Consider the following 16,494-nt stretch of genomic DNA (forward strand, 5'->3'; position numbering starts at 1 on the left):
AAAATGAAGGACTCAATACCGGATATCCGGTTTAACAAACAAGAAACATTCAAATAAGACTTTCAGACATGCGCACACCATTCCTTGAAAAAGCTCTTTTGCGAAACGTACGTCGGATACATTGTTTCTTACTCTTTGGCGTCTTTCCAAGAATCTGCACACCAGCAAGGAGAGCAACATATGCTGGACTCTTAAGGGGAAGGTTGTGTGGTTAAGTTTCTGCACTCCTTACCAAGGTCTCTAGTATTGTGTATAAGCTCAATGCGAGCAATTACTTGATTGTATTGCCAATCCTATTTGTATTTGGTGGTTCTTGCAGCTCTTGTGGCGCTTTTTTATACTTGTATTTTAAATAAATCCTTTTTTACGAAAATCCGGTTCAAGCAACTGTTTACCCAACAGTATAATATTGGGTGTGCGCATAAACCTGAGCTTGGCTATAGCTCCATCCCATGTGAGTAAGCATTTGCACACACGCATTCTGCATTCTGAATAATTAGAGTTACGCTATGTGGCATCTCTTTCTTTCTTTTTATATGAGGATCAAAAGAAAATAGAAGAGTGAAGATTCCGAAAGAACACACATATCCTTATAAGAACTTTTATAAGTATTTAGTTTATATTATAGCACACTTGGTTGATCCTTTGTTCATTACTTTATCACATTTATTTCACATTTCCTTGGTTTTGTGATATTATGGTATTTGTTATCACTCCACTAGGGCTGTGGCTTCCACATGGGCCTTCAAGAACGAGGCTCCTGTTGACCAGATATGTAATATTTAGAAATATATATAAACTGGCACTACATGGATGTGAAGTAAGATAAAGAATCCTTAGATTCCAGTGCTACCCCTTGTTAACAATTATAATACACAAAAAAGGAAAGAAAAGATAGGGGCTATTGCAGCACTCATTCTTACTTAAATTGGTATTTAGTTAGTTAAAACAAACTATACTTTATTTGAATATATTTAAAAAATATGGGGTACATACCCCTACCGTTTACCACACCTACTACCAAACAGTGATTAAACTAAAAACAAGCCCACAGTCACTTCTCTGTTTCCTGGCCGATAGCAGGATACGTCGGCATCAGGTGGCTGAAGTGACTGAAATGGCAAGATTAAAAGTATATGGAGCAAACGCGTTTCGGCTACGACCTAGCCTTTCTCAATGCTGTATTTTACACTGACATTTGGTAAAACCCGAGGCTACCGGATGCGCGGACTTTAATACTCATTGGAAAGCCCCAGTTAGCCAATCACGTTGATTACAGGAAGAACGCCCCATTATTATCCAATGGTTGTACACGGAGAACAACGCCTACTAACCCGACTGTGTTGTTTGGCTCTAGGGACTAAATGATATGCCGCGCATGCTCAGTGTTCCGCTGCTAGCGTGTAAAAAGTAATTCCATGTAATAACACTGCTAATTTAGAAATAAGAATTTATACATTATACGGACAAAGTTTTATCCAAACAAGGAAGATCTTACATTTCTAAGAAATGTTTACCATACGCTATAGGGTTTATATTTCAATGGTTCATATCAATTCACAATCTAACGGTACTTACTGGAGTAGAAGAGTATAAAAGTTTTAAAGACTATGGAAATACCATTATTAACAACCCTTTAAAATTACATGCATTATATTTACCATTATGTAAATATTGCCATACTGGCATGATTTAAGATTATGATATGGATATCCAACAAAGAGTAAAATATGTTGTCCACTTGTACCTCACTCTTGTCTGTCATATTTATAAAATCACATCCAGCATGCCTGAACATATAACGGTAGTGCAGTTTATATGTGATTTAGGATTAAGTTATAATTGTCCAATAGTCAGAGTTACAGTTCTTCTTTATGAAGTATCACTACCATTTAGAAGGATAGATTACCATGAACCCACAAAAACTACCCTATAGATGGAACTTACATTATCTGGATTATGATCTATATTGCGTAAATGCATAAATATATAATATTTCTTCTGGGTCCCAATCTTTAAATATATAATGTTAACTCAAGATCTTTAATTTACTAGATCTAATATATATATCCATTATACAACGATTGGGACATAGGAGCGGACTAATAGTCCAAGGATGTATATGCTCATTAAAATAACAGTATTCCTATAATTTTAATGAAGTGATACAAGCTCACCAAATTATAGAATTGAATACAGTAGGCTATGTTATTAACTACATGGAATAAACTCTTTGCCAGTTGTAGCAGATCAGATATACACCCAGTAATTGTTATACTCATTCATGCCATGGGGCATGACAGTATTAAGATTGAAAACCCATTTGGTTTCCATCTGTAACAATTTATCCTCAGTGTTACCCCCTCTTATTCCGGGCTTCAATTTTTCAAGACCCCAACATTTTAAGGCACTGGTTTTCCCATTATGATAGCGGAGAAAATGCCTGGCAACACTAGTAATTTGTTTGGATTTGTCTACATCTCTTTGGGCTGTTCTAATATTGCTAAGGTGTTCAGTTATGCGTGTGCCCATGCTCCTTGTAGTCATTCCAATGTAATATAAATTACAGCTACAGGATATACAGTAGATAACATTAGTACTCTGACAATTTATGTGTTTAATATTCCAGGTTTTTCCAAATCTGTCAACTATTTTTTGTTTTTTAACCATGTGTTGACATACTGAGCAGTGTCCACATGCAATAGAGCCTTCATATATAGGCAATTTTTTAGCATTTCTGTCATAATGGCTACTGACCAGTGTATCCTTAATATTCCTAGCTCGCCTATATGTTACTAGAGGTTTCTCTGTTATTAACGGTTTAAGCAGTTCATCTCCAGTTAGGACATGCCAATGTTTGGTCAGAATTTTAGTAATTTGATCGCTGTGTGCGGAATAAGTAGTAATACACCTTAGGGGGGTATTATTCTCCTTAATCTTAGGGGTAAGTAGTTCTCCCCTATCTTTCTGTAACGCTCTGTTATATGCTCTCGCAAGCAGTTTTTTTGAATAACCTCTTTCAAGTAACCTTTGTCTAAGTTCTCTAGCAGCTATTTTGAAATTTTCAACGGTGCTACAATTTCTCCTTTAACGTATATATTCTCCCATAGGTAGTCCTCTAATAGTAGCAGGATGGTGATAGCTACTAGCATGCAAAATATTATTAGTGGAAGTGGGTTTCCTATACGCTTCTGTAGCAATAGAGCTATCAGTATTTCGAATTGTTATATCCAAAAATTCCACTTTGGATTTTTGTATGTTAGATGTGAGATATAGTCCAAATGGATTATCATTTAGAATATTAATGAAGTTATGCAAGAGATTCTCAGGACCATTCCATATAAATAGAATATCATCTATATATCTGGACCAGTGGGAGATGTGTTGAGTAAGGTGTTTTAGATTATCATTGAACACCACAGTTTCCTCCCACCAGCCCAGATATATATTGGCGTAGGTTGGGGCACATGCAGTGCCCATCGCTGTCCCACAGGTCTGTAAATAAAATTTGTCATCGAATACGAAAAAATTATGGGTTAAGATAAACTCTATCATATTCAATAGAAATTGTTTGACCTCCTCACTCATACTGGCATTTTGGTTAAGATAGTATGATACCGCTCTACACCCCCACTGTGTTTGTATACTAGTGTAGAGCGATTCGACGTCACAAGTTACCAGTACTGAGTTACTGTCAATATTGATCTCATTAATTTTATTCAACAGATGCATAGTATCCCTGGTGTACGATGGGAGTGATTCTACAATATATCTCAATCTTGCGTCTATGTATTTGCTGGCCTTTTCAGTAAGGGAGCCTATTCCAGACACAATTGGTCTGCCTGGTGGCTTGCATGTGTCCTTATGTATCTTTGGCAACAAATACAAAGTGGCTGTTTTTGGTTCTTTTACTTCCAGAAAATTCAATTCCTTCTGATCTATAACACCATCGTTAAATGCTGAGCGAATAAGTGTATTATAGCTGTTGAGAAACATCTCTGTAGGGTTACATAAAAGTGATTTATAATTAGAAGAATTATTAAGCTGACGTAGTGCTTCCTCTCTGTACATAACATCTGGCCAAATAACAATGTTACCGCCTTTATCACTGCTTTTTATTTGTATACCTTTCATATTTTTCAATTGTGTCAGGGCTATAGCTTCTTCATTAGATAAGTTGTGATCAATAGCACCACTGTTATCCTGTATGTCTAAAATATCTTGGCATACTAAATTAAGAAAGGTCAGTGTGTTATGCGATGTATGGTTTGGAGGTACAAATTTGGACTTGGCTTTTAAAATTGTTCGCCAACCAATATCCTCTTGGTCTGGATTGCAGCTAATAGCTTCATCTAATAATGCAATAAGATCATTAATGGCAGCCTGATCATTAGGCTAGGTCGTAGCCGAAACGCGTTTGCTCCATATACTTTTAATCTTGCCATTTCAGTCACTTCAGCCACCTGATGCCGACGTATCCTGCTATCGGCCAGGAAACAGAGAAGTGACTGTGGGCTTGTTTTTAGTTTAATCACTGTTTGGTAGTAGGTGTGGTAAACGGTAGGGGTATGTACCCCATATTTTTTAAATATATTCAAATAAAGTATAGTTTGTTTTAACTAACTAAATACCAATTTAAGTAAGAATGAGTGCTGCAATAGCCCCTATCTTTTCTTTCCTTTTTTGTGGACCAGATATGTAAGGCAGCGACTTGGTCTTCACTGCACTCTTTTGCCAAATTTTACAAATTTTATACTTTTGCTTCTTCGGAGGCTATTTTTGGCAGAAAGGTTTTGCAAGCCGTGGTGCCTTCCGTTTAGGTGACCTGATTTGCTCCCTCCCTTCATCCGTGTCCTAAAGCTTTGGTATTGGTTCCCACAAGTAAGGATGCCGCCGTGGACCGGACACACCTATGTTGGAGAAAACAGAATTTATGCTTACCTGATAAATTACTTTCTCCAACGGTGTGTCCGGTCCACGGCCCGCCCTGGTTTTTTAATCAGGTCTGATGAATTATTTTCTCTAACTACAGTCACCACGTTACCATATGGTTTCTCCTATATATATTTCCTCCTGTCCGTCGGTCGAATGACTGGGGTAGGCGGAGCCTAGGAGGGACTATATGGCCAGCTTTGCTGGGCTCTTTGCCATTTCCTGTTGGGGAGGAGAATATCCCACAAGTAAGGATGACGCCGTGGACCGGACACACCGTTGGAGAAAGTAATTTATCAGGTAAGCATAAATTCTGTTTTTAAATGGTTTTTATAGCTAAGGTATATGGATTCATTCCAACAGATTGTGATTTTTAACATCCGTATGTTTGCTATTGAGATCAGTACCCTTAATGTTAAAGTGAATTTAAAGGGACATAATACTGATATGCTAAATCACTTGAAACTGATGCAGTATAACTGTAAAAAGCTGACAGGAAAATGTCACCTTAGCGCATCTATGTAAAAAAGGAAGATATTTTACCTCACAATCTCCTCAGCTCAGCAGAGTAAGTTCTGTGTAAAAAGTTATACTCGGCTGCTCCCAGATGCAGGTAAAAAAAAAAAGAAATAATGAACAGCAGTGCTGAGGTCATGAACTCTTTTACTGTGATCTCATGAGATTTGACTTAACTCTCATGAGATTTCATAGTAAGCTGAATAGGGAAATAATATCAGAGTGCACGATGCTCATCCCCTAATCTGTCCCAGGACAGAAACACTAATATGCTGCTTAGAAATCATTTACAATGGGAGTTGGCTACTGAGAAACTTTTGAGGTAAAATATCTTTCTTTTTTACATAGAGATGTTCAGGAGATATTTTCTAGTCCTCTTTTTACAGCTATGCTGCATCACTTTCAAGTGTTTAACCATTTGGGTATTATGGCCCTTTAAGTTAGTCCTTTTTTATTGACTTAAAGTGATTGTAAACCCAATAATTTAAAATAAAAATAATTAAAAAAAAAAAAAAGATTTACCGTTCCTAAAAATAAATGGGACGTTCAGTGATCAGCTGGTTAATATAAAAATAATAGGCTACTAAACTTACTCTTTCTGTGCCGATGTCTTCTCGCTCAACTCAGCGGCTCTGGCTGCCCATGGCAGAGTGTCCTTTTCTCAATGAGGTGACGTTTCCACCTCTAAAAGTTAACTTGCAAGAAAAATTGAGAAAATAAATAATTGCAAGGGTTTTTTTGTTTTTTTTTTATATATGGTGCTAAGCACTTTCCCAACTGGGTGCTAATATTTTCTATGGGTTTTTTTTTTTTTTTTTTTTAATTTATTTTTTTTACAGCTCCCCAAGACTTACACTGTTGGAAAGGTTAGGCAATTCCCTTTCCAACAGTGGGTCTTGGGGGTTCTGTAGCTGCATAGATGCCTGATATACAGGCTTCTAAGCAGCATGCAGCATGCTCCCTCCTCCTATACTTAACATTAAGTATAAATAAAGTTGCGCGGTGACGTCCTCACGTTATTGCGTGTGACATCACCGCACATCACATGAAGCCCCGGCGATGCCTGTCACTCTACAGGCAACGATCGCCGGGGTAGGAGCCCCCAGATCTCCCTCAAGGTTGGGAGAGTGCTCATGACAGCTCTGAGCCATCATTAGCACCAGAGTGAGAAACTCTGTGACGGCTCAGAGCCGTCATTAGCACTCAGTGTTTAATAATAAACATTTCCTGGGGAATTACATTTTGAGTTTTTTTTTTTTTTTTTTTTTTTAAATTAGACATCTGCATTCCACTGTGACTGCTACATCCATGCCTCCTGGTGCAGAGCTTTTTTTTTATTTCACTGTCAAGAATAATTAAAGCTGACAGATCAAATGTACTTTTGAATGCTTTATTGGGGTACAGCCCTGCTTTTAAGTTGCTTCTAAATGTAAAACTTTCTCCTAGGTGGCTGTTGACATGGAATTTGCTAAAAACATGTATGAACTTCACAAAAAGGTTTCATCCACAGAACAGATCTTGGGTTGGTAAGTCTTTATGCATTTTAGCACGTTCTTAAGCTCCATAGTATGTTTTAGCCATGCTTGATAGTATGTAATTTGCATAGATGCATTCTACAGCAATTTAAATGGCCAGTAAACGCCTTATTACAAGACATTTCTGTTGGCTGATGTTATTCTATTTCTATATCGACACAAGTCCAAGGTGTTTTTTTTTTTTTACAACAAATTAACATCCTTTTTGTCAGCAATGATTTAATAGTCAAACTCCACCCCCCATTGGCCTTGTTTGGAGGAGCCAATCTGTGCTTTAGTCAGGTTAGCCACTTTCATAAAGTTTGTATAAAAAGCTTTTTTTTTTTTTTTTTTCCAGTTGTTATCAGTTGAAGCCATTTAGGGACAGCTATCTAGCAGTTTGCCTTTATAAGTCAGCAGGTGCATTTCATGTTCTGCACTGTTTTCAGAGCTAAATTACTTAGAGTGGGCAACATTATGAAAATATATTGCAAAGTAAGTTTCATTATGCATAAAGATTTTATATACAAATATCAATGTGTTTACTGTCCCTTTTAACCATATCATTAAAGTGAGGGTAAACCAGGCCTGTACTGAATGTAAATATGAATTTGTTGTCGAAAAACATGGATATGGGCACCTTTTACTTTATATCAAGATCGTACCTGGAAGGGTGAAAAATAGTCTTAATTACACTTGCTGCCATCCCACTGACAAAGACCTTTCTTTCAAGCAGTGACTTTCACTGCTCATTCAATGTTTGTGCAAGCCGCACGGCAAGAATTCGATTCTTGAAAGAAAAAGGTGGACGACAGTAGTGGGAGCTTGTGTAATAAAGTAAAGATGCCCATATCCATGTTTTTCAACAACAAATTAATATTTGCATTCCGTAAAGGCTGTGTTTACTATCCCTTTAATATTTGACAATATTCTAGCTTAAAGCACCATTCTAGTTGTAAATTTACATGCTACAATAAGAGCATGCACTTTTTATTGATAGCAACTCTGTAATTAGCCCCCACACAGGGGTTAAACACATAATTTAAGTACTTCTCGGGAGCCTCAGAGCACTGCTGAACCCGTGCAGAATCTAACATTGATTATTCTTTTTAGGTACGCAACAGGAAATGACATAACCGAGCACTCTGTGCTGATTCATGAGTATTACAGTCGAGAAGCCACCAACCCAATCCATATGACAGTGGATACCAGCCTGCATGGAGGACGCATGAACATCAAAGCATACATCAGGTAGAATGAGGGTATCTGGTTTCTGGAAAAAGTTACAGTGGATATAAAAAGTCTACACACCCCTGTTAAAATGTCAGGTTTCTGTGATGTAAAAAAATGAGACAAAGATAAATAATTTCAGAACTTTTTCCACCTTTAATGTGACCTATAAACTGTACAACTCAATTGAAAAACAAACAAATCTTTTAGGTGGAGGGGAAAAAAAAACTAAAATGTGGTTGCATAAGTGTGCACACCCTCTTATAACTGGAGATGTAGCTGTGTTCAGAATTAAGCAGTCACATTCAAAATTATGTTAAATAGGAGTCGGCATACACCTGCCATCATTTAAAGTGCCCCTGATTAACTCCAAATAAAGTTCAGCTGCTCTAGTTGGTCTTTCCTGAAATTGTCTTAGTCGCATCCCACAGAAAAAGCCATGGTCCACAGAGAGCTTCCAAAGCATCAGAGGGATCTAATTGTTAAAAGGTATCAGTCAGGAGAAGGGTACAAAACAATTTCCAAGGCATTAGATATACCATGGAACACAGTGAAGACAGTCATCATCATCAAGTGGAGAAAATATGGCACAACCAAGAACTGGACGTCCCTCCAAAATTGATGAAAAGACAAGAAGAAAACTGGTCTGGGAGGCCACCAAGAGGCCTACAGCAACATTAAAGGAGCTGCAGTAATATCTGGCAAGTAGTGGCTGTGTGGTACATGTGACAACAATCTCCCGTATTCTTCATATGTCTGGTCTATGGGGTAGAGTGGCAAGACAAAAGCCTTTTCTTACGAAGAAAAACATCCAAGCCAGGCTACATTTTGCAAAAACACATCTGCAGTCTCCCAAAAGCATGTGGGAAAGGGTGTTATGGTCTGATGAAACCAAGGTTGAACTTTTTGGCCATAAATCCAAAAGATATGTTTGGCGCAAAAACAACACTGCACATCACCAAAAGAACACCATACCCACAGTGAAGCATGGTGGTGGAAACATCATGCTTTGGGGCTGTTTTTCTTCAGCTGCAACTGGGGCATTAGTTAAGCTAGAGGGAATTATGAACAGTTCCGAATACAAGTCAATATTGGCACAAACCTTCAGGCTTCTGCTAGAAAGCTGAACATGAAGAGGAACTTCATCTTTCAGCATGACAACAATCCAAAGCATACATCCAAATCATCAAAGGAATGGCTTCACCAGAAGAAGATTAAAGTTTTGGAATGGCCCAGCCAGAGCCCAGACCTGAATCAGATTGAAAATCTGTGGGGTGATCCGAAGAGGGTTGTGCACAGGAGATGCCCTTGCAATCTGACAGATTTAGAGTGTTTTTGCAAAGAAGAGTTGGCAAATCTTGCCAAGTCAAAATGTGCCATGCTGATAGACTCATACCCAAAAAGACTGAGTGCTGTAATAAAATCAAAAGGTGCTTTAACAAAGTATTTGTATATGCAACCATATTTTATTTTTATATTTTTTCTTTCCTCTACCTAAAATATTTCAGTTTGTTTTTCAATTGAGTTGTACAGTTTATAGGTCACATTAAAGGTGGAAAAAGTTCTGAAATGATTTATCTTTGTCTCATTTTTTTACATCACAGAAACCTGACGTTTTAACAGGGGTGTTTAGACTTTTTATATCCACTGTATCTCATCAATGGAGTCTTAGTACTGTAGAGTGAAGCTGGAAGAGGAAATGTAGTAAAGATAAGTCAAACATTTCTGATCTGCTGTAATCTTAGCTGCATTTTAAAGGGGTGTTTTATAAAAGGGGTATGTTTCTTTTATAAGGTGAGTTTGAAGATCTTGCAAACACTACTGCTAAAAAGTGCTCAACATTTTTATTGAAACATCCGGTGCCCATGTGCACTCTTCTGACCCTAAATCAGTATGTTGTCAAGGAAAAGAGCTAAGTTTCAATAAAGAATGCCAAGAGAACAAGGCATATTTTATAATACACCTAAATAGGACATTTTTTGTTAAGTGTATGCTCAATCTGAACCATTTTAGTTTTGACTCCTATGTCGCTTTTCAGTTAGGCCATTTCATTGTAGCAACAGTAATTCATTGTACAGTCAGTGAGTTTTTTTTTTTGTTTTTTTTTTTGCTTGTTTACATTTATGTTGTCACTTTCAGCACACCGATGGGAGTTCCAGGGAAAACCATGGGGGTGATGTTCACTCCACTTACTGTTCAGTATGTTTATTATGACACAGAACGAATAGGAGGTGAGTGTTATGCTTTGTGGTAAAGGGGATTTGGAACATATAGCTTAAATTTCTGTTGCTGTAAAATATGTGCTAGCTAAGATTTTGTTTTATTGCAGAGTGCAAACTATTTGCCCCGCACACCACCCCCCCCCCCTATTTTTTTTTCTTTTTTTCAAACACCAAGATTGCCTTGTTGCAAGCCTATGTCTGCAAAAAAAGTTAAAAGCACTGCTATATGGATATTATTCATGTCTTAAGTGAAATTACTTTTCTGATGCTCCTTAGAGGCCAAAAAGCAGATTTTATAATTTGTTTTCTCCAAATTGCCTAAACCAGCAATTGGCAGTTTTGTGAAAAAAATAGTTGAAGGGATTTTTCTTTTTGGCCTTTCTAGGGAGTGAGGTAACAGCACTTTTTAAACAAAGGAATATGTAATTTTTATAGTGAGCTCTGGACTGGTCCAGAGCATCAACCATGGACATTATACATGTGTAGCCTCCAATAACCAGGTCTGGCAGTGCTGTAGTCTGTGTATTAGAGTATACTGTAGAGACCAGCCTTTTTACTTTTGAATCTCTCTCTACATGTTATGCTAATAATCATTTCTGTTTGACAGTTGATCTTATGGCAAAAACGTGCTTCAATCCAAACCGTTCCATTGGCCTGACTACTGACTTACATCAGGTGGGCACAGCTGCCAACCGCCTACAGGACTCGTTGAGCACAGTCCTTCAGTATTCTGAGGATGTCCTGGTAAGAATCTGATCCCTATGTCTTGACATGCAACTCTGTGAAAATAGAAACATGCAATCCCTTCCTTCAGAGTGGATTCTGTAAGGGCCTGATAAGTTTATCCTGCTTAGAGAGAAATTGTAGTGCAGTCACTGAATTCTAAAAGAAAAAGGAGGAACCATCCAGTACTCTAAGATTTCTCACAATATTTCAGGCAGGCAAGGTTTGCTAAACGTGTCTAACTGGTGTTTTCTGCATTTCTGTATGTAATGAGAGACCAGCCCAGTGAAATATAGCACTGCATGACATAGTTCTGTTACTTACATTTTGTGCTTTGTATAGTTTATTACTTTACATTTCAGATTGTGTCCTTTAATTATTATATTTAAGCTGTGTACTTTCTATTTGCTATTTTAATTCATTTTAGATTTAGATCCAGCAGTTATTTTACAAATTTTTAATGTTTTGAACGTTTGTGGTACATAAACAAAGTAAGGATCATACTTTGTATATTTGTGGTTTCTTCCATGTCGAGGAGAATTGAGTCTGTCATCAAAAATAAAGAGGGGCATACGAAGTGTTGGGAAAAAAAATGAGATTTGAATCTCCGTAATGAAAGGTGTACTGACTTTTGTTGTTCTTACTGTGCGACCTGTATTTTTAATATTGTAAATCTAAACTTAAAAAAAAAGAAAGAAATTTAACAGCAAATGCCCTACTGTTCAACTTAGAAGCTATTAATAATAACAGGTATTTGTAGAGCGCCAAGAGATTCCTCAGCGCTATAAGCATAGTTGGTATACAGGGTAACATTTATAGGGATCAAATGGCTAGAGGGCCCTGCCGAGAGTTGCACTGTTGTAGTCAGCTCTTATGAAGGCGATCTGCAAACAGCTGGGCTCATAGGCTTACATTCTAAGGGGTTCAAGGGGAAATCAATGGAGTTAGGAAAGGTTAGTGTTGGTTGTAAGCATCCCTGAATAGTAGAGTCATTAGGGAGCACTTGAAGCTGTTACAACTAGGGGAGAGTCTTGTGGAGCGAGGCAGGGAGTTCCACAAGATGGGGCCAGTCTGGAGAAGTCCTGTAAACGGGAATGTGAGGAAGTTACAAGAGAGGAGGAGATTGTGAGCGAAGGGGACGGGATGGAGAGTATCTGGAGACAAGGTCTGAAATGTAGGGGGGAGCAGTGCAGTTTTGAGGGCTTTGTATGTCAGAGTGAGGATCCTGGAGGCAACAGGAAGCCAGTGAAGGAATTGGCAGAGAGGCGCAGCAGATGAAGAGCGACGAGTAAGGAAGATGAGCCTGCCAGAGGCATTCACTATGGATTGTAAAGGAGCTATGCGGCAGCTAGGTATACCAGAGAGGACGGAGTTGCATTAGTCGAGACGGGAAAGGATGAGAGTGGATTAAAATCTTAGTTGTGTCTTGTGTAAGGAAATTTCTAATTTTAGAGATGTTATAAAAAAAAAAATGTTTTCTTTTTTTCATTACTATTTTTAACAAATTGTCCATAGAGGTAAATTAATAAAAGTAATTTATTTATCCATTACCGTTTTTAGAAATATTGAAATCATGGTTTGCCAATATCTTAAAATTGTCTTGTTACCCTACAAAGGCAATTCTCCAAAGGAGGTATCTCATTCCCTAATATCTTTCTATATTATGGGGCATCTAGGTTATTCCACATTGCGGCCTGGTGCCCGGCAGGTGAAATATCAGGGTGGTACAGTTTAGAGGAAATGTCATTACCACAAGGATTAGATCTAGCCAACGCTATCTGGGTCCCGAAACATAAATCTTTAAAGGGACACTGAACCCAATTTATTTCTATAATGATTCAGATAGAGCATGCAAATTTCTAATTTACTCCTATTAAATTATTTTCATTCTCTTGGTATCTTTATTTGAAATGCAAGAATGTAAGTTTAGATGCCGGGTCATTTTTGGTGAACACACTGTTGTTCTTGCTGATTGAGTAAATTCACCTACCAATAAACAAGTGCTTTCCATGGTCTGAACCAAAAAATAGCTTAGATGCCTTCTTTTTCAAATAAAGAAAGAGAACGAAAAAAAATAGGAGTAAATTAGAAAGTTGTTTAAAATTGCATGCTCTATCTGAATCACGAAAGAAAAAATTTTGGTTCAGTGTCCCTTTAACTAAACATTATTAATCCCAGTCAAACAAAACATTAATCTTTGGCACGATCAGACATCACACAGATGTATTGCCACACCCATCACCTATTCATAAACTGAATGATCTTTTTTTGGGACTTTCCAAGTATTCATACAGAATACTGGAAGAATTTGGATAAAATTCAAATGTCAGATATGTTCACTAATGGAGGCCTAAATAATGTATCCCAATTAGTCACTTATTTGGGTGGAACCCCTCTTTGGTTCTGCTTTGAATGCTTTAAGGTATTGAGCCTCATTAAATTGTGGGGCTTCCCTAAAAACACCTTAAGAGATACTACTAAATAGGAAAAAAGATGGAATAAGGGCAGAAGCAAAACTAGACCTCTCACATTTCATTATGACATTTTACTAAATGACCAGTCTGAGGCTCCCTTGGCAGATAAAGGCCTGGAGCCATGAACTTGGTATAGTCATATGTGAACAAGACCTTTTTTTAAGGCTTTCTCTGACGAACTTTGCACTGTGGGACAGTACTGGAAATTTATATCAAGGTGTTATTGAAATGTCATAGAGTACCTTCAAGGTTAGCTAGAATGTCTAACAGTGGCTCCTCACATTGTTGGAGGGCCTGTGGACAGCAGGGATCAGATCTATACATCTGGTGGTCTTGCCCGAGGTTGGTACTGCTCTGGCAGGATATCAGGGTGCTTCAACATTCCATGAATATTAATATATTTATATCACCACAGCTAGTCTTGCTACACATGTTTGAAGATAAAACTCCAGTACATACCAGAAGACTACTAATTGACACTCTGGCGGCAACTAAAGTCTGTATAGCGAGAGCTCCTAATCTTAACACTGTGTGTGACTTGACCACTTTCCAGGGACAGACCCCAATGGACAGGAAATTGATAACTTCCCATAGCACAGAACCTCAAGGCTGAATTTCAATTGTATATATCTGGATTTTTTTTTTTTTTTATTTTTTTTTCCCTCTCCTCTGACCCCTCTTACCCCCTCTTCTTCCTCTAGCCTTTTCCCAATTACTCCCTTTCTCCTGGACGCCAGTTTTTTAGAACATGCCTGATTGAAGTATACCTTGAAAAAGTAGCTTCATAAACTATTTTCCACTTCAACGGAGCTCAAATAGTACTCCTACTCATAGTTGGTTAATACACTTATCTATGTAAGGCTATTAGCCTTTTACATTAGTTGTTATACGTATAAATGTTTTTTCTATGTACCACATATAAACAGAAAAATGAATTGAGGTCTAACTTTTACCACACCATGAGGGCTACAACATGGAATGTGACAACACAAAGGGTGTTTTATTTGATATGTATTGCAATTCCATTACGTGTATGGCATATTAGGCTAGCCTTCAATTGATGACTGTATTTTGTAACAGATATAAGTTGTATTTTTTTTTTATGCGATTCCTCAATAAAATAAGTTAAAAATAAAATAAAAATTGTCTTGTGTTGTACAGTCTGGAAAGGTAGCAGCTGACAATACAGTGGGACGCTTCTTAATGGATCTTGTGAATCAAGTACCTACAATAGACCCAGAAGACTTTGAGACTATGCTGAACAGTAACATTAATGTATGTATATTAGTTTGAATTATATTTTTTTATTGATTTTAAATATCACATACTTATCTTATCTGCAATGTTAATTTTGGGTTTTCTAATGGGAAAACAACTCTGTACATAATGCTATAAAATGCTTTAAATATACGCCCGATCATACATTTACACCAAACATTTGTTCTGGTGCCTAAAATAACTTTTGCTTTTACCTTTGTCCCATTATTTCTTGCTGATATCTTTGTATGTTTTGGGTTTGGAAGATTTATATTCATCTGTGGTAACTAAACTTGTACTTTTTGCCTTTCTTTTTAGGATCTGCTGATGGTCACTTATCTGGCAAATCTCACACAAGCACAGATAGCATTGAATGAAAAGCTTCTCAATTTATGAAGAAACTAGATGATTTATGCTGGGAATTTGGATTTACTCCTTATGCTAATGGTCTTCATACCCATACAAAGATCCTCTGCCCATGTGCATTAATTGCCTAAATTACAGTTTTGGTCATCTCTGTAGACAGTTTTATCCCAGCACTGTTTTATATTGTGATCAGTTGCCTGCATATTTTAATTGAAGCAAGAAGTCCACACGCTGTCCTATTTGGGTATTAAAATAATTTGAGGTATACATCCATAATTTTTAAAAAGTATGTGGAAGAGTTCCTGCATAACTTGTCCCCACTATACATTTATCCCTTGTATTAAATTGATGGAATTATTCTGTGTAAATCATCATTAAGTTAAGCCCTCAGCAAAATTAGTTAGAAAAATAAAGTGTTAAAAACATAATAAAAATGTAACAGTGATTTTTACTTTCTTGGTATGTTTTTATTTATTTTTAGTCGCATTTAAAAAAATTAAAAATAAAATGGTACTCACATTGTAGCATTAAACATACAAACATTTCTAGGTATATAGTAAGAAGGAATGGAAGCAAAATTCATATTATCCCAGCTTGAAATGACAAACATCAGAAGCTATAAACTGTCCAATCTGAAGCTAACCATCCTCTTTGATGTGAGGAGACGAAACAAATGTTTGCAGAAAAAGACTTATACATGCAGAAAATTACGATACATAGGAAAATCTGAAACTGTATTGATTTTAGAAATTTAAGAATCCAGAAGGTCTTGAAGCTGGTGGAAAGAAGATTGTAATTTGTTTAAAGTCTGCTTAGATACATGTTTAATATCCTGGGTTGGAAGGAGCTGGAGCTGAAAAATATAATTTTGTATTGGTAATATATTAATAGAAAAGTGAAAATTTAGCTAAATGAATAGGTGGACAAATATTAGTCTTTCACAAAGTTAAGATAATTTGAATAGATTAAAGCAAAGAAAATCATGATCCACTTGCATCACCTACTGATAGTAGTAGAAGTAACAGGGAAATGAGAAGATGATGAATATTAGAAGATCTAAGCTTTCTAGATTCATATTCTTTTAAGCGATACCAGACAATGTCTGTTCATAGAAATGGGGATAGAGAAGTTTTTGTTTTTTTTGTTTGTTTTAGTTCTCAGCGAAAGGGAGACTGATCTTCGTTATAATCAATGGCTCTAACATTAGAAACTCTTCTAAAGTACAATAAACAGAGCAACGTGGCTAATTTAAAAGTTAAA

The 16,494-nt window shown here is 36.9% G+C and overlaps 1 protein-coding gene across 1 annotated transcript in view; it reads left to right on the forward strand.

Moving 5' to 3' along the window:
- The window catches only part of EIF3F (eukaryotic translation initiation factor 3 subunit F), a 71,023-nt gene extending 55,338 nt beyond the window's left edge, over positions 1 to 15,685 (forward strand). The window contains exons 3-8 of the mRNA XM_053704711.1: positions 6,895 to 6,974; positions 8,076 to 8,213; positions 10,332 to 10,423; positions 11,022 to 11,158; positions 14,773 to 14,886; positions 15,187 to 15,685. Of these exons, the coding sequence (XP_053560686.1) occupies positions 6,895 to 6,974; positions 8,076 to 8,213; positions 10,332 to 10,423; positions 11,022 to 11,158; positions 14,773 to 14,886; positions 15,187 to 15,264 (639 nt within the window). The 3' untranslated portion in view covers positions 15,265 to 15,685. The remainder of the gene's footprint in view (positions 1 to 6,894; positions 6,975 to 8,075; positions 8,214 to 10,331; positions 10,424 to 11,021; positions 11,159 to 14,772; positions 14,887 to 15,186) is intronic.
- Positions 15,686 to 16,494: the final 809 nt, after the last annotated feature.

Source organism: Bombina bombina, chromosome 1 (assembly GCF_027579735.1).
Source record: "Bombina bombina isolate aBomBom1 chromosome 1, aBomBom1.pri, whole genome shotgun sequence".
NCBI lineage: Eukaryota > Metazoa > Chordata > Amphibia > Anura > Bombinatoridae > Bombina > Bombina bombina.